This window comes from Trachymyrmex septentrionalis, unplaced genomic scaffold (genome assembly GCF_001594115.1).
Source record: "Trachymyrmex septentrionalis isolate Tsep2-gDNA-1 unplaced genomic scaffold, Tsep1.0 scaffold136, whole genome shotgun sequence".
NCBI classification, from domain to species: Eukaryota; Metazoa; Arthropoda; class Insecta; order Hymenoptera; family Formicidae; genus Trachymyrmex; species Trachymyrmex septentrionalis.
In genome coordinates this window covers 129,271-156,854 of record NW_017304503.1, presented here as the reverse complement: position 1 = coordinate 156,854, position 27,584 = coordinate 129,271, and the positions used below count along the sequence as shown (strand labels likewise).

Below are 27,584 nucleotides of genomic sequence, written 5' to 3'. Positions count from 1 at the left end.
ATTCAAACAACAATAAAATATTAATATATAAATAATAAGAGGCATTAATGCAGAGCGTTAATTGGAATACATATATTATCAATAATTTTACATTAAGTATTGATACAAACTTATTGAACGTTTCGGTTTCCTTCAAACCATCATCAGCAATGCCGTAGATAATTTACCATCAATGTCTGTGATGGACTATGTATCTTGTAAAGACATTGATGGTAAATTATCTACGGCATTGCTGATGATGGTTTGAAGGAAATCGAAACGTTCAATAAGTTTGTATCAATACTTAATGTAAAATTATTGATAATATATGTATTCCAATTAACGCTCTGCATTAATGCCTCTTATTATTTATATATTAATATTTTATTGTTGTTTGAATCTCGAAAACCCTATAAAATAAATTTTTGTTTTTATATAAAAGTTTTTATAACGTCTTTAACTACAGATTTTTACGAATAACAGATCCTTTCTTGTTCCTGGCAGAGGAACAATCCTATACAATTGTGGGATTACGGTAGCGGCAAATTGATTACCACTGTAGAACCAGACAGTTATTCCTCTTTACTATACGTTGGAAAATATGTAACAAATATGTACATTGCATGCGGTGGTTGCGATGTTAATCTCTTCAGAATTGTTGATCTACGATCTCATAGTGTAAGTCCGATGGAATTTTATAATATTTTAATGCCTAAAACGAATAGAATCGCATATTTTGCATGTCATAAAATATGTGAATGTTGATTATTGATCACTGAGCATCATTAATGTACTTAATTCTATAACATATTATCACTACTATTGTATTTATAAAATTTATTACGATAGAGATATTGGTGAGATATAGAAATATTATTCACAAATAATGATATAGCAGATACATCATTTCGGGAAAAAAATGTTATGTTAGATCTTTTATCAGGAATTTAATTTACAAAAGTTATTCATTGTATGTATAAACTTCTTGATTATAATTATACATATAATTATTTATGATTCTAAAACTATTGATATTGATTTGAGAGTTAGATATTTTGATATAATTAAAGGAAAATTAAAGAATTTATCAAATTATGAAAATTCTGAGATCTAATTTAAATGCAAAATGTTCGTATACATTCTTGTTCTATAAAATAACCGTTTTTACATTGTTCTTACTTCAGAATAATTTAACAGTAAGTATATGCTCTTTGTTTCTGCAGACTGTAGTTCAGATCAGAAATTTAAGGAGCGGTGTGTATAGTTTGGATATGGGCCCATTAGAATCGAAATACAGTAAACGGATTTTTCCAAAATTTGCTTTTTGTGCCGGAACAACGATTTTCGAAGTAGATGCCCAGCCTGATTGATTGATTTGTGACATTTATCTTTGATATGCATATATGTATTTTTTTTACGTAATTACTTCATACTTTAAAGCTTGAAAAAATATATTGTTTACTTTACAAATGGTTTCCAAAATATAGTTGGTTTACATTTGTTAAAATATGACGTATGTAATATTAAAATATGTTTGTAAATATCTAGCCTGTGTAAGATTTTAGTAAGATAATTCTTTTGATGTCTGTGATTATAGTAAGATATTTAAAAAAAAAACATAATAAAGTGATATTTCACATTCTGTATAATAATGCTTATTTTAGCTTGATATGATTTAATTTTTCTCTTTTTATAACAAATTAAATTAAAATATGATATCGCAGTGATGCATATAACATACTGTTAAAATGAAATAAAATAATAAGAGAGAGAAAGATAATAAATAAATCGATTGTTTTCTTTGTTTTCCGTAAAAATGTTCCCCATAAGGAATAACACGTGTACTCAAGCAATAAACAATGTATTTTATTTAATACAAACTATAGTACAAAATTTATACAGAACAACGTACGGTTTTATCATCATTTCTCATATGACAGCAAGTTCTCGTATCGAGCGAACGCACACACTTAAGCAAGACTTAAGAGACGAGGGGCGGATTGGAGCGGTCGAAGGAACAGGGTATGAAGGGTCAGGAGACAATTACTAAAACTGAGCACATCGATTTGTGACAATACAAACTTACTTGACACGAGCAAATCCATCGGTTGACAAGCGACATGGTGTAGAAAAAAGATTGCTCGCGCACAAACACGGTGAGAGAGCAGAAAGCGCATCGCGTTTTTTTTTCCTCTTTTTCTTTTCTCGGTACTCGCGCCGTAGACGACACGTCCTGTTTCATAATACTTTTGCGGCGATTAACGTGATCGGATATCCGACCCACATTGGATTCCATACGGGAATCATTGGATATCTTGTGCATTCAAGTATACTCCAAACTCGTCGACTACGCTGGGCAACATTCGAGACTTTAAAACTACGCTTCTCGCAACACTCGCACTTAAAAAGAGGGGACGAGTCACCTCCGGCTACGAGACATCGCAGAGAAAAAAACAGATCCTCCTCCTCCTCCTTCTAAATCGCATCAGATTGTACTTAATTGTATAAGTAGATATTTAATCTCTAGGTGCGATCCAACAGACTATTCGGGATACTACTATATTCCAGGACATTTTTCGCCCGTATCTACAATCTAAACGATCAACGAGCCTAATTTGGTTGAGAAATGTGTTTGTAATAAAATATATTTATATACGATAATCGCGACGCGCTCGCGAAGCGCCTCTTAGCAGCGGTCGCATTCGTCAGAGTACATCAGAGTATAAAATTGGTCGTTAATTTGCGCGATAAATCGGGTTTCCTTTTTTGTCTAACTAAATCCCGCAACGCGGTAGAAACGCGCGTGATTTACAAAATTAATGATGAGTCGATGATATGTATTTAAAAAAATATTGACACTTAGATACAATGTGCTCCAGGGTCGATCGATGAAGAAATACAATACGCGCATGCACCCATGAGGATCAACATATTCATCTCCGCTATTTCATCATATCTTCTCTACTTACAGGAGTCAATAGCAGGAGTTTCTGATGCACTATTATCGCTGCATCGTCAGCCGTTGAAAAGCGTTACACGATCAACCGATTTGAATTAATCGAGATAAAGACAATCTATAATAGTAGGAGTACAAAGAGCAAGTTAATAACAATTAATGAGTAAGAGAGGTACCTACATTCGCGAGAACAACGATCGTTTCAGCCTAAGAGGCTCTTTTATATATAAATAGCAGAGATGCAATCCATATATATTCTAAACGTGAGGCAGCAAGTCTCAAGCTCAATGATATCTAACAAGATCTGATTCATTAAAATTGAAATTACCTAAGACACATTCCTCAATAAGAGACGATATACGTACAATCTAAATTATTATCTTACAATTTAAGAAAAATCTAATCCACTTGTTACGACATTATTACCTTCGACTAACTAATTTTGTATTAACTCTCACGCTCATGTAAAATATGGCCGTTGATACAGAAGATCAGGAGGAATTATTTTCGGGGTTAAACCTCGGAAACGATTAGAAGCTCGTGAATTTCGGTACCCCCTTCCGTACGCACTCATGCTTCCGAAAACAGTCGCTCAACAGAAAACACACTTCGCTACATCGTGTTCTCGCACTGTACATCACTCTACATCACATTATCACCTATAAATTACTAATAGTGTGGCTTAATATTACATTATCTCGAGGTCTCGTCATATAATAACTTTTCCCGTTACGACAAAATCGACAAAGTAGCTTCAAAGATCAGAGATTTATCGTCTCGCGCGATAACGTCGTTCGACGAAAAAAAAAAAAAGAAAAGATCAAGAAGGCGAAGCAGAAGAAAGGTCAACGTACGCCCGAGGCTCAGACCTTACATTCACAGCCTGACTGAGCACTCGGTTCTTTTTCTTTTATCCTTCTTTTCTTGCGAACTAAAACTTTCATGCCGTCCTTCGCGTTAAGTCACCCGCACAATACGCGATTACTTTTCATATTTAACGCATGTTTGATTCCACTAACTTACGACAAAGTGACGTAGAATAACGACGCAATTATCCTTTCCTGAATTTACGTTGACCCCCTTCTCGACGCGCAGCCTCGTGATTGTTGCATTTCCAGCTTAAAATAATTGAACTAACGTCAAGCCAAGAAACACGTTGACGAGAAGGAACATAAAGCGCCTGTCGTTAATTCGCAGTAAAAAATCCGAACACTTATACGAGAGTATCGTCTTATAAATAATAAGATACATTATCGAAATGACAAAATCATTTTTCTCGGTGACCAGGACAACGCTTGTACGAGATATTGTAGCAATAACGACGAAAAAAAGAGTACAACGAAAAAAAGATCTACTCTTAGAACAACAGGCGCAACCGTCTTGGCTCCGAAAACCCAATCTTCATCGCCAACATAAAGAGATCACACGATTTCATCATCACGGCGATGTACTCACGTGATCGCATGAGTACTCTCGTCCGAATTAGATGCGCTGCGCTCGTGTTGCGCTTAAGAATCCGCGAGCGAAAACAAAAGAGCGTCGCCTCTTGTATTACATGGTGTTGTAAACGGGACTGCTGTGCCTAGGCCTGACCTGCAACCTAGCGAGGGGATGGGTTCTACCATGTTGCTGCTGCTTTTTACTAGCTGCTTTAGCCACTACGCTGGCCATGACTACGCTAGGCGAAGGTACTGCCGGCGGCCTGCCGGGGGCTTCCGGCGTCTCGTTGAACAATGGTGCAGAGTGATTGTTGATCATAATCGGCGCTGACCTCCTCGAGAACTCGGGCGCAATCTTCGATTTTGCTGGCGGATGCACCTCCATGGCGTCCCAATCCTTATCTTTGTGCGCGCGCAACTGGACGTCCGAGCTCTTCCTGGATTCTGGCCTGGCAACCTCATACTTCCCCACCAATACTCTAACAGAGAGATCTTCCACATTATCCTGCGATGACGGTGGCGTTGTCTTGCTCCTCCTGCCATGCTTGTTGTCTTTGGTTTCGCCAACGCTGGACGACGATTGGATTTTGGATTCGTTGTGCGGAATCACTGGCGACGAGGGCAAACTCCTAATTTTCACGTCCCTTTTGGGTCGTGCTGTCACCGACGCGTTTTCGTTCTCGCACGTGTTCTCGGGACTCCTCTCCAGCTTGGTCGACTTCGCCTCGAACTCTTTCTTCAGATTTTTTACTATGCCAGACGTGCTACGTGGACACTCTGCTTCTGGCGAATCATCGACGGAGAGACAGCGCTTGCTGAACACAGACTTGTTGCAGAGATTTTCCAAAACCATTTTATGGTGTTTTACAGAAGGGCACTGGGTAGTGTTGACGACGCATGGACTGGACGTCTCGCTTTCTGATCTGCAAGATCTCAGAGATAGAGGCAGATCGGATTCGGAGGGCAGGGAGGACGGCGCAGGAGCGCTTGTAGATAGTCTTCCAATCTGACGCATGGACGTAAGGGAGATGTCGATGCTACCTACTGGGCTCGGCGAGTTTCTATTTGTTTCTACTTTAAGATTATGTTCCTGAGTAGGCGAGGAGTCCCTTCTTCGCGGTGTCGGCGATGGCATGTGATGCAACAGCATCGGATTGTACGTATCGACCGCAACCGAGTCTATTTCAGTAGTTAGCCTATCGCTCTTTTCGTCGGCGGTCGTTGAGCTCTGCGTGCACACGCGCTTTACCTCGCCTGTGGTCGTATTCTCCTCCAATTTCTGCTTAGTACGTTTTACCGTCCCCGGATGCCACGGGATTTCCTCTTTGTCATACGGGAACAGACCACTGGATCCGAGTAGATCGGATGGCCGCATGTCATAAGAACCCCAGGAACTGTTTCTCGACGGCAAAGTAGCCCACGAGCTATGCACCGAATTGTTCTCAAGAACTACTGCGCTGTCGTAACTACTCCAAGAACTTTGCCGACTCGGAGATTCTCTTGTGACAGGTTCACCCCGTCTTTCCTCACGATCAAATACTCGATCGAGTTGGGCGCTGAATGGATCGCCGTCCTTTTTTATTTTCTTTCCTAAACCATCATGACACGTCGATAACGCCGTCGTCGTCGTCGTAGTCATCGTCGTAGTCGTCGTCGTCGATGTGACCGACGTTGCAATCGTCGTATCCGCCATTACACTCACGTTACACTCACTTTCTACATTCATGCCTTTGTCAATTTTATTGTCATCACACAAATCAGCACATGTTGCATCCGCGGACGCAGTCCAGACTAGACATTCACTATTATCGTTGATCTCAGTGGACTCCTGACTCATCTCTTTTCTCTTCTCCCTTTGTTCTTCACCGGGATCCCAAGTTTCTTTTTCGGAAAGACCGCTCGAAACGGAAGCCGTGATACCTTGTGTTTCCTGCGACTGTTCGCAACGCGAATGACCGTTCTCGATTGGTTTCGCGTTATCCTCCGCAGTCGAACTTTGAGGCAGAGATTTCACGTCCGTATCGGATCCTGGCGATGATGGTTTACTGCTAGCCGCTTCAAATTGATTAGTTAAATTGAGTACTAGACCCTTCCTCTTCTGTCCCTGAGTTTCTAATTTACTAATCCTATTCTTTACGCTAGGAGTGCCAGGGGTTGGAGCGGGTAGGTGCATTATTTTATTCTGCGACACGCTGTAAGATTGTCCGTTGTCGCAGGGCATTAGAACGTTACGAGCTTCCTGTTCTATTGCCGGTTTTTGATTCGAGCCACGAAGAAGATCCTCTCGAGTAACTTCCGTATTTCCTGCTTTATCAATACTTTCCAATGACTGCGACAAGGGAACTGAAACATTATAAAAACATAACGTAATACAAATTTCTACATCCACAAAAATAAAATACATAACTTGTAATTTTAATTACCACATTTCATATTTTAATTATTTATTAATATAAATTATTTGTCAAAATTTATAACAAATTTTATTAAAATTTATTAAAATTTAAATAAAAAATAAGGTTTTATTTATTTATGTTTTCTGTCATAACGATATCATGTTCAAGTTATAAACGTTCAAGCTATAATACATAAACAAACCATAATAGTTTCAACAAAAAATTAACTTTAAGTTTCTTAAAAACTTTGTTTAAGAAAGCGCAATTAATTAGAAACGTCAAGATAGTAAAGCTACATACCGGAAGGTAACATATTCTCAGCAACTTTGACATTCGGCGACCAACTCTTTGGTCTTTGGCTAGTTTTCTTCAACTCCGAGCCTGAAACCTCCCGCATATTGTTCTCTATATTATCTGATTTCTCTTCCTTTTTTGATTGATCTTTTGTGGAAGTGGGAGATTTCAGATTTGTATCAGATTTGGATCTCTGGAGCTTTTCCTTATTTTTCATCGCATCTAGAATACCCTGATACGTTTCCAATTGCAGGAGGAAGCTGTTGTTAGGTTTGATGCAGTTGCGCTTTTCCTTGACGTGTTTCCACGCCTGGGAAAAATCCCAGTTGTAAGCCTTCATCGCATATGCTATCACTACGGAGGCAGAACGGGACACTCCCATCTTGCAATGCACCAACACCTTAGAGCCTTCCATTTTAGCCTTAGTAATGTACTTGAATGTATTATCCCAGTGCTTCAACAAATCCGTCTTCTCATCGTCATATACACGTACGTTTAAATACGTGAACATACCCGGAAAAAAGTTGTCAATTTCCCGAGTAACATTCAGGATGTGCCTTACACTGAAAGTGTATAAAAAAGATTAGAACTAACAATTATATTTAAATATATTAAGATAAAATGATACGTTTTCTATACTATAGATAAAATTTTCAACATTATAATATGTAGAGTTAAAGTTTTTTTTTCTCATTAAATACGAAAGATATAAAAATTGTTCTTATAAATATTTATTAAAAATTTCTAAAAAATTTTACATCTAATAATAAAAGAAACAATTAAATTATAGATAGTTAAAATATTAGAAATATATCACGTTGTAACAATTAGAAATGACGAGCAATAAAATCGACATAACGTGACAATACGTAAAAAATATTCGCGTAATGAGATATATAACGCACCCATTTTTCTGAAGTTCCTCTAGATTGCTAGCGTTCCATTCGCTCCCGAGATAAACGTGATCGAATATCTCGGTTGGCGCATCCATTTGCCCTAGTATGGTAAGCATCTCTTGATCGATGAACGGTTTGAATTCCCCGAGGTCCATGTCGAGATCCTCTTCGAGTCGACCTCTAATATATTTGGAAGTAACTTCATCAAGATCCACTGACATCATGATCTCCTTTAGCGTCGATCGAATCACGCGTTCGGTCTCTTCTCTCTCCCTGGGCCTATATTACATAAACATCCATGTTTATATCTCGTGACAGATTAATCAGACAGGCAAAATCAGTTAAATACATCCATAAATGATTGTCAATCACTAAACGATCGCTATATTATATTTCTGTTCATATCATTCATATCAAATATATAACATATAACATATAACATATAATATATAACATAGATACATATTTTTAACTGTAGACTCATTCCATCAATTTATAATTACCGTATTTATAGATATAATAAGAATTTTCATTACAGAGCAAAAATACTAAAAGTGGCCTCATAAACGCAAACAAAGAGATCAAATTAGAATGTTGCAAAGTTTTCGGATACAGTTTTCCACGTGTACGCCAGAATTTCGCAATACTGGAATTCAACGATCGAAATGACCTAATACTTCAAAATGTTTAGTTTAGTTTGAAAGGGGAGGCAGACGTAGAAACTGGAAATAATTGAAAGACGGCTATGAAGTTATGCTCCACTTGGGCGTGCGATTCAATGCGGCGCAGACAACCGAGGAAGGCGCATCAACAAACCACCCTGGCACGATACCAAGCTAAATTCGCAGTGGCCAGCTGTTTCTTGGGTCATCTTATATGCTGTGCGAATCGATTTTGCTCGAGAGGCGTGTAATATGTATTGAAGGTATTAAAAATTGAATATCTAAGAAATGACCCAGCAAGAGGACAACTTCCTGAAAGAGCAGGTTTCTAAAAGTAATCGATATTATGATACTATGCCAATTTCATCAGAAAAGTGCTATCGGATTGCATCTGAATAACTGTCTTATTTCTTAAGCCGCTTTTAAGAGGATCGTCATAAAAATGACTAGACTCACTTGGTGCGTACGCTGTCCGGTGACGGTGGTCTCTTGGACTCCAGATTGTCCATGGCATGCCACTCGTTGAGGCACGAGCGATCGCTCTCGATCCGTTGCTCATAGTAACTGACCCAGTCATGCGACAGTCCACCTAGAAAATAGTTTTGCTCGCGTGCCTTACCGGACACCTTGTGCAATGTTTGCAAGGCCGACCTAGAAAAGAAAAAATACAAAAGATATTAGAGAAGAGGATGTTATAAGAAAGATAATCGGAAGTACTGATTGTAAGAAAAGAAGTAATATCATTGTCGAATTGGTCTAAATGCGCCACATTTTAGATTTAAAGAAAATTAGTTGGGAAAACTTTCATTGTAACTAATACTCGCGACATTCTTGTTGTTTATTCATTGTGACCTAGTTTTCTCTCAGAAAAATTACGTTTTTCTCTTTTGTGTGTGTGTTACGCTAGTTAAGTCACTACTACTGCAACTTTACAGTTACTTCGTGATACTCTTTGCAAATGTATAAAAAAGTAAATCGATCAGCGGCGATCAGCATCTTCGGAAATCGACGAAAGTTACGATCTTCTGAAGGAACAAAGAAAGTAAGTATACTTTCTAAACGCCGGTGGTTTAACAAGAAATATCTTTGTGTTCCGGATTATGTTGAACAACGAGAGTCAATCTCTTGCTTCGCAGGTAAACCCTTCGAAATTACCATAGCTAGTAAACTTTCCCGTTCGCCCTGAAATCCATTCAACGGTGGTTCCCACGGCGTAATGCTTGCTGCGTAAGGCATCGAGTAAAAAAATATTAGCCAACGTTTAAGAATAGGAGCAATGATATTTCGCTTTAAATTTCTTAAAACTATGAGAAGCACGTCGTGAAAAACAAATAAACATCAATTAAGTCTTAATATAAATTTTCAAAATAAGATTGTTTTTTATTTAAAAAATGACATAAACCGACGTCGGAAATTTTCTTAAAATATACACTGGAACCTCGTAATAGCGAACCTCGAAAAATCCCTTCTACGCTATAAATAGCATGAGTAAGGAATAGGTAATAGCCACTAAGATCTTGTATTTCATTGTTTTAGAGTGAAGTAGGGGCAATCTCGTTGTAACATTCAGACCCCCGAACCGCGCTATTACGACACGGATACGACATTTTCTTTTAAAATTTACCCTGAAAGTATGGTAGTTGTGATACAATACAATATTTTAAAGATTTTTACCATGCACTTCAGTACAATTAATCAACTTATTTTCTACTTTATTGTAGTTTTATTAATGAATAAAAGAAATTTACATTAAAATTCTTCGAAATACAATATTGTTCCACGACTATTATATTTTCAGAGTAAACTCTAAAAAAAAACAATTCTTTCCGTGAAGATTTCAGTATATGCAATTTTTAATTTATCACTTGGCTTTATTGTAGATTTTAATTACAACTTTTGTTAAATAAGCAGTTCGCTCTGTCCCAATTATTATTGCTTTTTTCAATTGTAGTATTAGTATAAAAGTATGAGATTGTTATATGTTAAAAATATTATTAATGTTAAACTACGATTGTGATATAAATATAAGATTGTGTAAGATATTCGATGTTTTATATTTGTAGAATAATTAAAGAAATTAAAAATATTGTTGAAGATGCAAACTCCATATTCTTCTAATTATAAGTGAAGGAAGGAGAACTGCATGATTTGAAAGTGCAAGCTAACGTATTTCAATGCTTATTTCAATAAAATAAGCATAAAAAAGTGATGGATTACTTTTTAAATTTAATTTATTGAAATAGCAGCATCAGGGACAATCATTTAAGCCTGCATTACTGTCAGCAGTAAATAAGTCCTGTTATGCGTGAACATCTGTACCAATGCGTTAATTACTATCAACTTTGACATCTGTGACTAAAGAAGTGGTAGGTAGATAGTTTTAGTGTAGAACGATATGGTAAATATTGCTATCAAGCATTAAATAATATAATATTTTAAAGATATTTTTTTTCTCTCTTATTTGTACAATGATTAATGTATATATTTTTAGAATGCTAAAGAAGATCAATTCGGACAAATTAATCTAATACAATGTATACGGGCAGTAAATATGGAGTAGATATTAGGTACATGCAGCAGTAATTAAGGGGCCAGTACAAACAAAGACTGGCAGTAATATGTTCAATATGTGATTTTTTTCACTATATTTAAATAATTAGTATATTTTCGAGCTTGTTGCTTTTATCTTGCGTATATTAAAATTTTTTAATATAATAAAAAAATGATGTCTCTTATATATTTAAGAAATTTTTAAATAAGCATATCAATCACAACTATGTGCTTAAAGTGGCAGTAATTCGAACAGTTATCATATATTATTTCACAACGATAAAGTACTAAGAGATTTTAAAAAAAACATGAAAGTGAATTTCGCAATTAACTCCTATTATTTTACAAAATAGATATAAATTAAACTTAAAATAATAACAAAAGAAAATAATTAATAAACTAATAGTATAATTAATAAATCAAATATAAAATATTTCTAAATATAATGTTTAAAAGTAAGTATTTCATTTTCTGTCCTTAATCTAGCCGTATTTACTATCCGGTTTCCTTCAAATTGATAAATAGTGGATGCAGTCGATCGTTTCTTCATTCAAATAAGGAAAAGGATTTCCCTACATTAACATATTCTGTGTTTATCTGATATCTCTCTTATGTGAAGATCCATTCGTATATAAATATATTACATAAATCTAAAAACGCTATATTATAACTCATGTATCGTTTATACAATTTAAATTATCAATGGATTTTTGGATCAGTGGATTCTCTAATCTTTTATTCATACTTTCTCAAATGTAATAAATCAAATTTCTAAGAACTTTCTCGCATGCTTTTTAAATTACAATAGTCCTATTTTAAAAAAGAGAGAGAAAAAGAATAAAGATTTTGATCCATGATACCTCTTCCACGTTTTGCCTACACACACCTATAATAATAATAATATTACCAAAAAAAATATAATCACCCAGATGGACTTTCCTCCACAGGTCTTATATCAGATTGCAAAGCTCATTCTTGAAGCATCAAAAGAAGATTTATTCGCCTATAAAATCATTCGTCCGAATCGCACATAAATAGTGCATTTAAAATACAATAACTTGTTTCTAAAGAGAGAGAGAGAGATATATATATCGTCCAGAATTCTAAATACTCTAATAAATTTTCAAAAATAACCAAAACTTTACACGATTATTTTTCAAACAATATGTAACAAGTTTTGAAAAAATAACAAAGAATAGATCTTGGAAAATTACCGATTTTGATAGTGAGTGGTCTCAAGGTATTTAATAATATATTTTGAATAACAAAATTATAAAGTAATCGTAAAAATCGCGATAGTCTTGTTTCCCTGTTTCTTTTTTGTATGTATATATATATATATATATGCAAAGTTTCGTTCAGACAGTGTACAACCTGTTCTTCTATAATAATCTCAAACCGGTTTTTCGTGCAACGTGTACGTTTCACATATACAGTTGGAGACTCAGTTTCACGTTTTTCCGGAGATTAATCAATACAAACAACGAAATCGCAAAGACCCGTTGACCTATCTAATATCGTATCAGTGTATGATTAGTATAGTATAAATGTGCACGTATATTAATTATTACACAAAAACTTTAATTCCTCGAACAGCTGAATCCATATTGCTTAATTCTATATCTCAAAAGCAGAAAAAATGTCAATTTAAATTGACGTCATGTTGACGTGATACTTAAAGTATATACATACATGTGCCTTTTAACTCGTATTATTTGTTACGGAAATAAAAAAAAATGATACAAACACGCAATTTAATATACAATACTCAATAACAATAATATAATATGAATGATACAAATTTAATAAAAATAATATAATATAAATAATATAAATTTTAAAAAAGTATTAGTTATTACCTCACGAGCAATATTATTTCATTATAAATTTCCATTTTGAGTTTAAACTGTATTATAATAAAGATTTTTTCGTATTGCTACTTTTCTGCAAATGGAATAGGATTTTAATTTAAACAATTCTTTTTGTTTTATTTTTTTATAGGTATTTTTTATAGGCATTCGAAAAAAAATTGTGAGAATTAAAGAATTATTAAGATACAATATTATTCATATGATCAAACCGACTTCACTTCTCAATATCGTCAACAATTCTTCATTCTTATTCTTCTGCTTTTTTCGTACTTATAGAATGCTTTTCAAGATCACAATGGAATTTTCCTCTTTTCTTTTGGTTTGCTGTAACACGAGAAACCACCTGACAAATGTTTCTGACCACCCACAACCGTTTCGATAAACCAAGAAACTTACAGTTTCTGGAACAGAATTTCCATCTGGAGTTTTTGGAACAGAATTTTAACTTTACAATCATATTTTATTTTTCTAAATGTAGTTTAATATAAAAAAAATTATAAAAAAGTTTTATTAAGTATATAAATCCACCGCCTTTCGTCAAATTCTTCTACATTTAATACAATCTTTTATTCTTATTCTGTCGATTGCAAAGAATTTTAATTCTAAAATTTTTAATACTTATAAGAAAAAAATGCTAAAGTATTGCTAAGATGAAATCTATCCTACCTTTCAACATCATCAACAGTTTTTCATTTTTATTCTGCTAATTATTGCTCACTCATTTCATAGGAATGTTTTCGAGATCAAAGTTGATAGGATTTTTCTCTTTTTTTTTCCGTCTTGCTATAACGCGAGAAACCATCTGACAAATGCTCCTGACGACGCGCGACCGTCTTAAGAAATGAAGAAACCTCGAGCGTCGTTACCGTCGGCACTCAACCATGACAGTGCCGTCACATAAGAAGAAAGCGTGATCGAAGATATACCCCTCTTCACTGCAAAGAACTTGACAGTGTTCTCGGCAGAATCATCGGAACGCAAACTTACGGGATGTCGATTAGCTTGGCTTTACGCACTCGGAGGTCTTGGTGATCCTCGCGGCGTCTTCGATCTACTCTAGCAATTGCAGTGCCCGTCTTTTGTTACTTTCAAAGAGCGGGCTGCGATAACAATCTCAACAGCACACGCGTTGGATGTGGTAGGTAATACAGCATCTTGTTCTTTATAAAGATATAAAACAAATTGAGTTATAAATAACTTTCAATGCAGCAACAACTTAAAATACTTGTTTAACACCCGGATTGGCCTGATCTTACTTTAACTCCAAATCAATATTTCATCAATTATAATAAGGTTCTTTATTGAAGAACTCTCTGAACTGATACACATGGTACACTTCAATAGCTTGAAAGAAATATGGTTTGTTTCACTTCAACTTATTCCACTGTGTATACCAGTTCAGAGAGTTCATCAATAAGGAACAGGCCCATTATGTTAATGATGGAAACGATTTGTGACAGAAAGATGACAAGAAAAAAACTTTCACTTTTTTGTAAATGAAACAATAGGACATAAAACATTAGCCTTTATCTTTTAACTTTTGGCACTGCTCATTACGATATGATTTACAAAGAAATTCTTATAATTATAACAGATACCTGAACTTTAAGATACACCTCGAGTCAGTCTTAATATAAAAAAACTATAGATATTTTTCTACTGTAATTTTCTTCCTGATAGTTTAAACGAATCGACGAAATAAAATTTCAATTAAAAAAGATATACGAGTAAGTTATGGCGAGAATTTATACTTCTAGCAATTCTCTATGCAAGTTTCCTTCCGCGAATACGCAGGATACGTTAAAAACTGCCATAGAAATCAAAGCTATAAAATTCCAAGGATTCCAACGTCTAGGAAGTCGGCCCCTGGTGGGCTTTATGAGTTGCTACCAGGAAAACTGGTATAAACTCGATGGTAGAAAACAGTTAAGGATGTACAATAAGTGCTAACTTTCGATTCTTGATAACAAAGAAATTCACCAACAAGACGTATGTGTGATAACGATAAATGTTCTATTTAACAGTCGGGTTGATGGACATTGCGGTCTTTTCTATATGCTTCATTTATTACGTACTCTTCGAGGAGAGAGAATTCTTGTTGGAATAGCATGCGAAGCATTATGCATCAAATGTGATAATGCAGCGAAACAAACGTGATAACTTGGCAACAGTAAATTGACTGTAAGAAAATAACTAAATCTATGTATTCTGAAAAAAGACAAAGAAGATAAAATAATTCTGTCAAATCCTGTTAAAAATAAAGAGATTTTACCGGATTTTACCTTTAAAAAAAACTTATTTTTTTGTAATATATCTTTGATCAATAGAATATAATGGATAAATCCAAAGATAAAAATCTGACTATATATTTCAGGCTATTATTCTTTTGATTGACAGAATTAAATAATCAAACAGAAAGTCATGGACAAATTAGAAGAATCTGTGGATAGATAAATTAATTAATATTTTAAATATTAATAAATTATTTACATAAATAATCTTATAGTAATTGCGAATCAATATGATATATTGTTTTAAAAATCACAAAACATTGATTTTTAACATTGTATTCCTTAAGATTTCGATAAAATTTAAATAAAAATGTAAACAGAAATTCCGAATACTTGTTGATCTTTTAAAAATAAATTTCAGTTTTTATTCTTTTGCATATATAAGAATGTTAAATATAAATATTAATTTTAAATGTGAATATAATATATAAATAATTGATTATTAAAAAAAATGTTTAATCGATGTAGGAAATGAAACAGGATATGAAGTTGCAACAGAGAATATAACGGCATATTGAGCTAAAATGATGACGTTCTCTAAATGCATTGGAAATGCCAGTCATGGAGGAAGAAGCAATCAAGGAATGAAAATGCGACCTTTCACACACGCAAAAATAACACAATAAGAAGAGTTTCAGTGACTATATTATGAAAAATATATTCCATTTTACGAATCAAAATTCTTTTTATGGACTAAGTTACCGTATGTATGAATAATCAGCTCGAAGGTAAGCTTCTTTTTACAACGAACACCCGTGTCTGCCTGATTTCCATGTGTCGCGTACGTTATGACGTACGAGACATCACGCATCAACAAGGAAAATCAAAAACGTATTCACGATGTTCCAAGCATTGCGTACATTCTACGACTATTCGATCATCTCTTAGTAAAAATTTAACGTAAAATTATTTTTTATACAATTTGTAATTTTTAGCAATTTTAAACAAATATTAGCTAAAAGAACTTATTTAAAAATAAACAATACAGTTGTTCAATGTTATTTAATTTTTTTTTTAAATAAGACAAAATTTATAGTTAAAATCTATTGACGTTTGGACATTCGTTGAATTCTTAAATTTTATAAATCAGACAAAGCAGGATATTCTTGGATATCTTTATATTATATACTATATCTTTCACTTCCGTTAAGCAACCAATAAAATTTAACTGATAAAATTTAATACCGATTTATGCCAACAAAAAACAAATTTTTTATCTACGCATCTATGCATCTATGCTCTCCAAATCGGTCTACGTTTTGATCAGCAATTTATTCGCAGACAATAAGAAAACGTGCGTTTTGCTCTTTCTTCATTTTATCTGCTCCACCGATCGCGAAGCCGCATTATTAAGAGACCTCTGGGCAACATCTTGGCCTTTTGATATCTTGACCTTGGTTAGGTAGCTGTGCAAGTAATGAACTTCGTTTCTAAATTCTTGCAATGGTTCACGCGAAACAGATAATAGCCCTGCCTCACAATATCTTAACCCCTTGAAGGGCAGATTAATTTCGCTAAGGGTCGGCGATACCTGTGTCAGGCGCCTCGGATTACAACCAAGTGAATTCGCATGTTGCAATTTTTACACCACACTTATATACAATACTAATACATTTAATTTATGTTGAAACAATCTCGTTGATGAATATTTTTTAATACATTGAAACGAGATAAAAAGAATATAAATTATAAATTGAACAAGATTTTTTATTTTGTAAAACATTTGAAGTTTATTAAAGTTATTAAAGTTTATTAACTAACGTTAATAATTTTCTGTTACGCAAAATAGAAGGGAAAACAATTCTGAATCAATTTTTCTCAAAATTAAGTCTTTTTCCGCAGCAATAGTTGATTGCAAAACTTGTTCATAAATCTCCTCCCTTTTACATTGTGATTCAAGATTTCAAGAAAATAATTAGATAACAATTTTTGATATTTCATATATTCTTAAAAATAATCTAAGTAAGTAAGAAAAGTTCTATATTCCTCATAATTCTTAAAAATAACGTGATTTAAAGTTAAAAAATCAAAGAAAGTGTAAAAAAAAAATTATAAAATATTACTCGGAATACGTTATTAGATTTTTACTTTGTCACGTCCGGAATTTTACTGATTCGCTAAGGAGCTTAAAGCAATTTTTTGCAACGAGTGTTTGGAAAACGCGTACCACTTTCTCAAGCGTAGCAAATATCATGCAAGAAACGGTTTCCCTTCCGTGCCAACTCGGCACCGATTAGATAAGACTACTTCCGTTTTCTTAGCAATACGTAGAAAATCCACAGAGTCTTGCCACTCGTAGGAAGTGTGTGTGCCTTTATGCGTCAATTAACGGTTAGAAAAGGTTTACGCAACAAACGATGAACATCGACGAGAGTCTCGGTATACTATAATTAAACATTTACGTAATAGCCACCTTCAGATCCGAGCAGAAGAACCAATATCTAAGAGTGATGAATTAACGCAGCAAAAATACACAGTCTGAATTTTTTTAAAGAAAATAATCCTGTGCTTATCACAAATGTACAAATTTTTTGCACTGTCACATAATTTAATTAAAAGATATCTTTTACATTTAACTTTTAAATCGTAAAAGATAATATATAGATTTTAAAGAATTATATCATAAAGTTCTAGATTTACAGAAATAAAGTTTCATTATCTGTGTTAAAGTATGATATTCCAAATAAAGGCAAACAATATTTTGAAATCGTTTTGATAATAAAATCATATTTTATCACTTCGGTATTAGAAGTTGAGATGAATCTCACAATAATTACAGAGACGTACCGTTAATGAATTTACTTGCTGTTTACACACTAACTCGAGATTATATGTTTGTAATTATAACTTTTTATATACCGCACTACTTCATGTTTTCCACTTGTTGCCTTCAAGACATCTTACGTACGTCTGCAGTTATGCAAATTGCACTGTTACTATACGCATTCGGAATTCAAGATTGGTACTTTTCACACTTCTTGGAATGATCGAGAGTTCTCGTCTGATCTAAGGCCGCGAAAGCTTTTGCGTGACCACCCGGCGAGAACAACAGCGGGAGATGTACTGAGCCGCTAGGCATGACATCGTTAATTGTAATGAGTCGCGTCATCGGTGGAACATAAATGGAACGCCTGGTGAAACGAGCTGTTACGGGTCGATCGTGTGAGAGGCTCCGAATCCCCAGTTGATGTCATCGCCAACACGCATCGATTAACATTCAACTAACCGATTTCCAATCATAGTACTATGATCTATTAGGAAAGATCTGAAAATTTGGACAACATAAGATCGACCAAATTTAACATTAATTTACTGAGTTTTTAATATAATTCCTTTATCTAGTAATAAACTCGTATTACAGATATTTAAGAAGTAAGAGAAAAAGTATATGTTTATACGGCATGTTTTCAGAAAAAAAAAAAGAAGAAAAAGAGAGGAACACTTAATCATTAAATGCCTGAGGTGCATGCTCATCTAGTTACGCCATCGGCCAAAAAAGACCGTTCATATATCTCCTGTTCACAACTTGTCACCGCGAAAATCACAGAGTAGGTAACATAGCCAATTATACGAGATGAATATTAATTGCGTACGAGAGACGTGTACATGCGCTATTTTGCAGCCGTAGGCGAGCATAAATGTTTTTGCAAGTACATCTTTTTACAACGACGGAATCAAGATCATCGGATTGTCATTTTCAGCTGATATCTTCAGTAAAAAAAATCAAATAATTTGAAAGTTCGAAAAATACAATGTTTGTATTACTTTTCATTATTATTTTGAAATAAAATTATTTCATGATAAAGTTCAGCACACGTTGGAATCCGATTTTCATAAACATTTTCGTGCAGAAAAAATCTAAAATGATTGTAACGAAAAAATTAATTTATAAGCAGATAATTAATCAAATGCTTTATCCCATTTAGCTATCACTTTAATAATATTTTTTTCTCACAATTTTTGTAAGATCTTAACTTTTTCAAACTTTTTTTCCTCATTATTTTTAATTTGTTAAAATGTTCTGTTTACATAATAGCAATCTTGCTAAATAGTCAACAATAGTTATTATAGTATGAAAAATAATAAAAATATAAAAACTATAGTGACACGTAAATACAATATTCGGCTTATTTAATAAGATTCCTAGATGTTAGACAAAAGAGTAGGTAGAATTTCTCTAAAAGCTCCAAATCCACAGAAATACAGGTAGAGAAATGAACATCATATAGAGAATACCGGATATCAGCGTATCTCTTCTCGCACTGACCTTGCCTGAGTTATTCTTGTCAAGGCTACAGAGTCGCCCCTACGAGGATCGAACAGACATGTCTCGTCTCTTTCGTACAAATATGTGACACCCTGTGCTATAAGTCCCTCTTTTGAGAATTTGCGAGGCCGCACGCTTGTCCCGATTTGGAACAAAACCGGCTGATCTGCTTACAAAAACGTACTGTCTGGCCGACCATCCGTCAACAAATATTTCTGTCTCGTTACTGCGGAATTCACCTTGTCATCTTAACCGGAGAGAATTTTCTTAATGCTAACAAATATTACAATGCAGAAATATAACAAAACCAATTTTACATTAATTATATTGTAATTTTACTTATATTATAACACACAAGAATAATTAGACTATAATTTTGCAACAATATAAATTGGTAAAAAATTCAGTTTTAAGAATTCAGACACTTAATGTAAATATAAAAAACATGTATGCATAAAAGTATTAAACCTTTGAAGATTTATAATATACATTTAAATTCATATGTGATTAGAGATAATTATTTTCATTTATCTCTTTGAATAACACTGCTAAATTAAGATATTTCTTCGATATTTTGTCGATTATTATACAGCATATCAGTAACTTTAACAGCCATTTTGTTTTTAAAATATAATTAACACATTAAAGGCAAGACACCTGCCATTTAAAAAAAAATTTTAATAGGAAAATCTTAATAGGCTTCGTTTTTGCATAGTACGAGTATATAAAATTTTAATAAAAAAAAGAGAGGGCTTCTCTCAAATGATACAACGAGAGCGAACATTCGAGAATGGAACAATGAGGGGAACCTGTCTGGTTATCCCGCCATCGCGAAACGCAGATGCAACTCCTTGCTGAAGCAGTCGAGATACACCTGCTGCATTTCCCTCTATAACCAGTTCTCAAAGGCAGCCATGAATTATTTAGAACCGTTGCGAGCGGAATACAAAGAGTTTTCCTACTTATTCTCTTTATAAACGAAGTACAGATCGCTACAAACGTCGTGTCATTTTAAAGAATTCAATGCATTTTATAGTTGAAACATGACGGATAAATCAATCAATAAAAGTATCTTGCTTTACAATTTTTTTCTATAGATTATTATCTACAGATTCTATATATTAATTGCCAATTTTAAAAAGATACATTTTTATAAAAAGATCTCTTTGCATTTTAAAAAATCAGAAAAGTAAAACATCAGAAAATAACGTAAAAACTTACTCATACGAGTATAATAAATATTACTAAAACAAATAAAAATTAAACAATTAATTGTATGTAAAAAGAATTTATACATACTACTCTAGCTCTAATGTCGAACCAACTCTCACTGAAAAGGATGTTTTCAATAATAAATATAGTGAGAGCTGATTCAGTAGAGAGCCAGATGATATCCTATCCTAGAGGATAAGTTACATAATGACTTTACGAAAGTGCAAGAAGTTCTTTCTTGATCGCGCTTTCGATGACTCTTAAATTTACTTAATACTCTTTAAATACACGTGTTGGGAAATGTTAAGAAAGAATCGTACTTTACGCACTTCGAATGCCACGCGAAGATAAATCGTGTGCTTCAAACGGAATATAGCTGACTTAATATCGCGATAATGATTGATTCCCTTAAAATTTTACCATAGCCTAGGATAGAGACTGATGCAAAGAGAAGACGATTTATCATGTTCGTCTATATGTTAAACTCGTTTAGCACGAGAAGCACTCGCTTGCCAAAGCGAATCTGACATTGCTGATTAATGATACTCGTCGCATCGTGATGATAACAATAAGTAACGGAAGACTCATTGTTGAATATCGATTCTAGAAAAGTATGACGCGTCGCGTGTTAATTATAAATAAATCCAACATCATCAAAGAGGCACTCTACCATATAGCGTAACACATACTATCGCAGATCTAAACAGGAACGGACATTGCATACTTTTCAGTAAAGTCCGTCAACTCGGTCGAATCCGTGATTAAAAAAACTCGTGGAAATTATTTTTTAAAGAAATAGGTGAAAATTATTTCCGCATTTGAGAAGAATTTAATTCTTCAAGAGCCAGCAATTTCCAACCATTTGTAATTCAGAAATCACAAATATTTTCATGGAAAGAAAGCTGAAAGTCGATTAGGAAGTACATGAAAAAAAATCGTAGTTCTAGGCACTACATGTACAAGAAATGTTGAACAGACGTCAATCTGTTCAAATGACGACTAAAAGTCAGTCCTCCCGAACGTGATTGCATCGTAAAATGTTTCGAGAAACGAACGGCATTATCCACATTGAGAATGAAGAAAGTGCATTGCGAGGTGTCGTAAAGACAGGATGATTATTCGCTCGGCTTCTGTTACGGACTTATTATTCCTATTTTGCGGTTGGGATGGCCTCCACGATGAATCTCTTTACGGTCGATGCGCAAAAGTGGAACAATCGTTACGGAAATCAGTATGTGGAGTCCTCCTCCGCGAGATCTACAGGGCTATCGCGAAAGTGCCGGCGACGGTGAATCCATTTCGGCATTGTCGGCTTGCACTATTTACGACGCGTAATAGCCGTAGACATTTCGTGTGGAAGCGAGACCGCGATCGACCGCGATCCTGTTGTCCTGAACAAATAAGGCACTGCACTTGAGGAACATGCCGATCCAGCCTGTAAGCTGGATCGCATGGCAGAAATTGGAAAGCGAGTCGGAGATCGAAATCATCAATAGGCAACGATAAGTTGCAGTACTAAAAGTAAATAGCACTGGAAGATACATACTTTTGCCTATTTTATTAACCATGCATCGCAATGCTTCATAAATCATGATCCGTTAAAGAATCAAGGCATCTTGAGAAAAATATGTAGTGTACTCAATATATTTTCTCCAGAATCCGACAATGCATAATGTTACGAATGTATCGTGCTTTCGAATTATAATTTAAATCGATAGAAAATATTGTATATGTGTTGGTGTACGACGAAAAGGAAGGAGCTTTTTTTGTAACAGTTGAAGGAAATTATATTACTTTTATATTATTTGAATCGAGAAGAGAGAGAGAGAGAGAGAGAGAGAGAGAGAATAAAAAGGACGTAGAATTTTCGTCTTTCGAATCGAAAAAGATTCTTTACATTGATGTTACAACATTTGCCGTGGATACTCCATTTCTCAGAGAACGTTTTGAACGATTCTGAGCACGCACGATCCTGAACACGCCTCGATAATAACTTCGACCTGAATGTACATTCCCGACGCGTTTTCCCATATATATATATACTTATATCTTTAAAAAACCAGATGAGTTAACCATTTTTGATAGAGAGAGAGAGAGAGAGAGAGAGAGAGAGAGAGAGAGAGAGAAACTTCTACATTTACTTTATATATTTAGTATAGTGTGTGCTTCTTTAAAAAAAAAAAACGCTTAATGTGCATAGTTCTATAATAGAATTCCAATAATAATAATTAAGCAGAGAAACCAAAAGATTATTTGAATGCTTCGCGCATTTGCATTTTTACTCTTGATACTCGCGCTTCATCGTGATACGCTTAATTACGTTCTTAATCATAGTAACTGTATCTAAATGATATGTATCTCTAGATATCGGTAGTAACCTGTATCTTATTTTTATGACCTCTCAATTATCCTTTGCCGGGAATGTTAATTAGCTATTTCAACTTCTTCGTGACATTTTTCTTCGAGATACGCGTGGCGTGATAATAAAGAATTAAAATTCAAAACAGCATTTATTTTAAATACCGGTAATATAATTATTTTCCTTCTTTTTCTTTAAACATAGAAATTGTAATTAATCTCTATTATCCTTACTAATCTCGTGTTGCTGTTAAAAATAAAGAATTTTTCGTGATAATATAATATTTTTCTTTTTATAATTAAATCTATTTTGTTCTAAATAATATATTTTCGTAAAAAGTTTTTCAAATTTATTAAATTAAATTACTGCATATCAAAATTTAATTTATATTTATTATGTTATTTTTTTATGCATTTTATTAATTTTCGATAATATATCTCAATATATCTAAATATATCTCAATAATTAAAACTAAACAAATTCGTTAATTTATTTCAACACTTAAGTTAGAACGATTAATAAATAGCAATAATGGCATCTTTTATGATTTTTTTAAACATGATCACTATAGAAGAAATAACATCAAAAACGTAACATTTCTCTTACTGCAATTTATTTTACGATTCACTGAAAAAAATATTCTGATTAAACAAAAAGACCCAACCAGAATGGCATTTCGGTGAAGCCAAATAACATTTCCGGAGGGTTATTATAACCATTTTCTAGTTAACATAATCAGAAATTCTATTTAGCCTTACCAAAATGCTATTCCGATAGAATTTTTGTTGGTTTAACCACATTTTTCTCCGTGTTTTATTAAGCTGATATCTATAATTCATAAAATACATAAACAAAGTCCACATTAACATACGCACTTAGTGCATATAATAATAAACTAAATCTAAATCGAATTTAATACACTTTCTCGAGTGTTAAAATTGTTTTAGTGCATTATATATATTTTACTTGCATTAATGACATATTGAGCAAGAGTAGTGGCAACCTATTATAAAAAATAACTGAAATTGGGTGTAATTTGACATTACACAAATTTATAATTACAAGTGCGTCTTACCAACCTGTTCTTCAAATGGCGGGGACAACAGTGAAAGGAATGGAAATGATTATGCCGCACGATGTGCACGGGAGCGCGGTGAGAACAACGGTGACATCAACGGATACCTGGTTAAGGCGTTACCACTGGCCTGTCGCCGATAGGGATCTCACAGACACCCGTGCACCAGTGCTCCGCATGCAGTCTCCATCGGATCCTATACGCACCGAACCGTAGAAAACAATTAAATGGCGAATCGCGCACTGCACTTTTCGTTTCTATCGACCAGTCATTGCGTATCCGAGTCATGGCTATTCTGTTGATTGCGAAGAGAGACCCCGGCAACCCGCTAAGACCTGTAATTCTGCGAGATTTTCTCGTGATATTTTGCTCTCTCGATTTGCACCGAGCACTGAGATGCAACCAACTGGAGATCTAGCTCCAGCTCTGTTAAAGCCAGTTTTCATATCGATAATCGATGCACCAATATTTATGACTTTAAAAGCAAGGGAATTTCCGCAGCAATTTACGTAAGCACGCAGAAGAGAAAGATTATAAGAATAAAAAGTTTGCAAAATTTACTTATTTGTTTTTTCTTTCTTGAAGGTTTAATTGCAATTAGTTCGTGAATATTTCAGATTACTTTATACTGAAAATAAAAAGCGTGCCTTCGTTTATTTACGTTTGTTGGAGCAATTATCAGAAAATCGTTTACCGATTGTTCGTTGAGATCGAGTACGAAGTTAAATGACAGTTTAAAACGGGTTTTAAAAAGCCGCTAAAATAGGAAGCGTAGTTACAAGACAACGCTTGCGGCTAAGCTTTCCCGAGCTAGATCGACTTCTAGCGATCGTACTTAACGGAAGATATACGGTGACATCTCTCTACTTCGGTCGAAGACTACCAGTACAATGGAATAACGGTCAGCTTTCCAAGCGGAACCAATCTTGTTAAATGACCTTTTGTCGCCGTCTTGTCTTTCAACGTTTAAAATGAGTCGGCGAATGAACGAAAAAGACGTAACCGGCTTAAAACCAAAGACAAATTGCTCTTGCGGAAACACGCTACCGCGGGGAGTGACAAGTTTTATAAGCGAATTAAGCCTTAGAACGGAAGTTAGAACGGAAACCAACTGGAACGATGATCTCAATTGACATCAGTGGCCATTTTATCATTAGCTTTACATTTGTGTTTTAATTATCTTTTCAAGTATAAGACTTTCCAAGCTAATTTACCAATTTAATTATCTTATATAACTAATTATCTCAGGCAACTTGTTCTATCAAAGAGTTGTTTTATAAATTAAAATCTTATCTTCTTTTATATAAACACTAATAGTTGGAGAAAGTAAATAATAAAATACGGAAATACTGGAACAGAAAGCAGTAACAGAAAAGGTACGAACAATCGGCATTACATGTGGAGAGGGGACATAATGCAATTAATTAATACATTAATAGTCGAATTAGTGGGTTTCATCATTATGTCGTCGATATCAATGTGTTATCATGGTTATGCAAAACTATGCAAAACGAAAGCGATGCAACCAAGTTATCGCGCATTCTGTTTTATCAGTTCTGAAAGTTATCCCCCAACGCACGCCCCTTCAAAGGAAACTCGATACGCGGCAGAGAAAACAAAGCCACAATAGACGGAGCCGAGACTTGGAGATGGCGGAAGCACTGATAGCTGCTTCAAAAGCTATCGCATATCGGTGACAGACGTAAGGTCGGACGTGAGATAGAATTGATATACGTATATTCGCAATCAACGTGTGAAGGAATAGATTCTCACTTAAAAACGAGATAAAAAAAATGAAGACATCAATAGCTTGACACGCTACCTCTTTATAACTTACTCTAAGTAAACTAATAGTGAACTCAACTGGACGCACTGGTGCTTATTAAAATCATTGTTTACTGTTTTAATATGTGTAAAGGTAAAATGCAAATATTTCAAATTATAAAATACAGATTTTACTTAACAGCACGATAAAATGTATTAACATCTCATGATTTAATCCGTTCTCTACCTTTATATTATATTAAACATGTATTTTTATGTCAATTTAAGAAAAATGACTTTAATAAGCACCAGTGCGTATCGCACATGCAACTGAATTTATACAGTAAGTCCACATTTTACTTTTGTTATATTTCGAATAGAAATCCAGAGACGTCGAGCTGTAATAATAAAACCGAGGGAGGTGTAAGGCTGATGATGAGATAACGTGGGAACTCGAATCCGCGCCTCTGTTATCTGGAGAACACGGCCGTCAACTGACGCGGACGGGAGAATCAAGTTATCGCTCGTCCGTCTGCGCACGACAGACGAATTCCATTAAACACCATATCACGGCCTTGTAAAGCGTGCCCCTCAAAGCGTGCGTGCAAACGCGCATGATACAAGCACGCGGTCTGCACTAAAATGCGGGCGGCAACGAGTGCGGCAACGAAATCTTTTCGATTAATCTACCAAGCGTTATTTTAAATTGTAGCGACAAAAGAAAGGAAAATTCTGTCAAAAACTTACAAAATATGAATCAACCACATATTTTATATCGATGATTTATAAGTATGTTTCTATCTTCTATATTTTCTCATAGAGAAAAGAGTTCTGAGAAAATTAACAATTTGAGTAAAAAGTTATTAAAGACCAATATTCGGCGATTTAACACATGGATCAATAAGTCCCGAGACTAACCCAGAAATGGCGCTCGTAGTAAACCAGTAACCACGTCTTTCTAGAGTACTAACCTTTGCTTGAAACGTGTCAAAATTTTAAGTCGATCGGACTAGAAACAGCTGAGTTATCGAGGTTAGAGTAAAGTCGTTTTGTAGTTTGTTTAAAAAATCCTTTTTCACCAAGACAATGCACCCTGCCACAAGTCGATGAAAACAATGGCAAAATTGAACGAATTGGGCTTTGATCTGCTTCCCCACCCCCCATACTCGCCAGATTTAGCCCCCAGTGACTACTGGCTCTTTGCTGATCTTAAAAAAATGCTCCAGGGAAAAAGATTTGGCTCAAATAAGGAGGTCATCGCTGAAACTGAAACTTATTTTGAAGCGAAAGATAAATTTTTTTATAAACATGGTATTGAAATGTATCACCCTAAAAGGTGATTATGTTGATGAATAAAAAAAAATTTTGCAAAAAAAATGTTGTTTTCATTGTTAGTCTCGGGACTTATTGATCCATGTGTTATAGTAATTAATATCTTGTTAATTATTGCGAACATTGTAAAATCGTAAACGACTTTTCGATTTAGTTTAGTTCGCTCTACCTGCGCACGAAATATTTGACGGTAATTCTGAGATACCCTGTATATATATATTTAAGAAATAGCTCATTGTAT

General features: G+C 34.4%; 2 protein-coding genes across 5 annotated transcripts in view; one reads left to right on the top strand and one right to left on the bottom strand.

Moving 5' to 3' along the window:
* The window catches only part of LOC108757285, a 5,831-nt gene extending 4,362 nt beyond the window's left edge, over nt 1-1,469 (top strand). Inside the window, exons 6-7 of the mRNA XM_018501758.1 lie at nt 463-657; nt 1,203-1,469. Of these exons, the coding sequence (XP_018357260.1) occupies nt 463-657; nt 1,203-1,349 (342 nt within the window). The 3' untranslated portion in view covers nt 1,350-1,469. The remainder of the gene's footprint in view (nt 1-462; nt 658-1,202) is intronic.
* Nucleotides 1,470-1,823: 354 nt separating this feature from the next.
* LOC108757283 (protein phosphatase Slingshot homolog 2) overlaps nt 1,824-27,584 on the bottom strand; it is a 136,817-nt gene continuing 111,056 nt past the window's right edge. For all 4 annotated transcript variants that reach the window (XM_018501755.1, XM_018501754.1, XM_018501752.1 and 1 more), the window contains 4 exons: nt 9,079-9,273; nt 7,970-8,239; nt 7,071-7,627; nt 1,824-6,717 (listed from right to left, as the gene is read on the bottom strand). In XM_018501755.1, the coding sequence (XP_018357257.1) occupies nt 4,487-6,717; nt 7,071-7,627; nt 7,970-8,239; nt 9,079-9,273 (3,253 nt within the window). In that variant the 3' untranslated portion in view covers nt 1,824-4,486. The remainder of the gene's footprint in view (nt 6,718-7,070; nt 7,628-7,969; nt 8,240-9,078; nt 9,274-27,584) is intronic.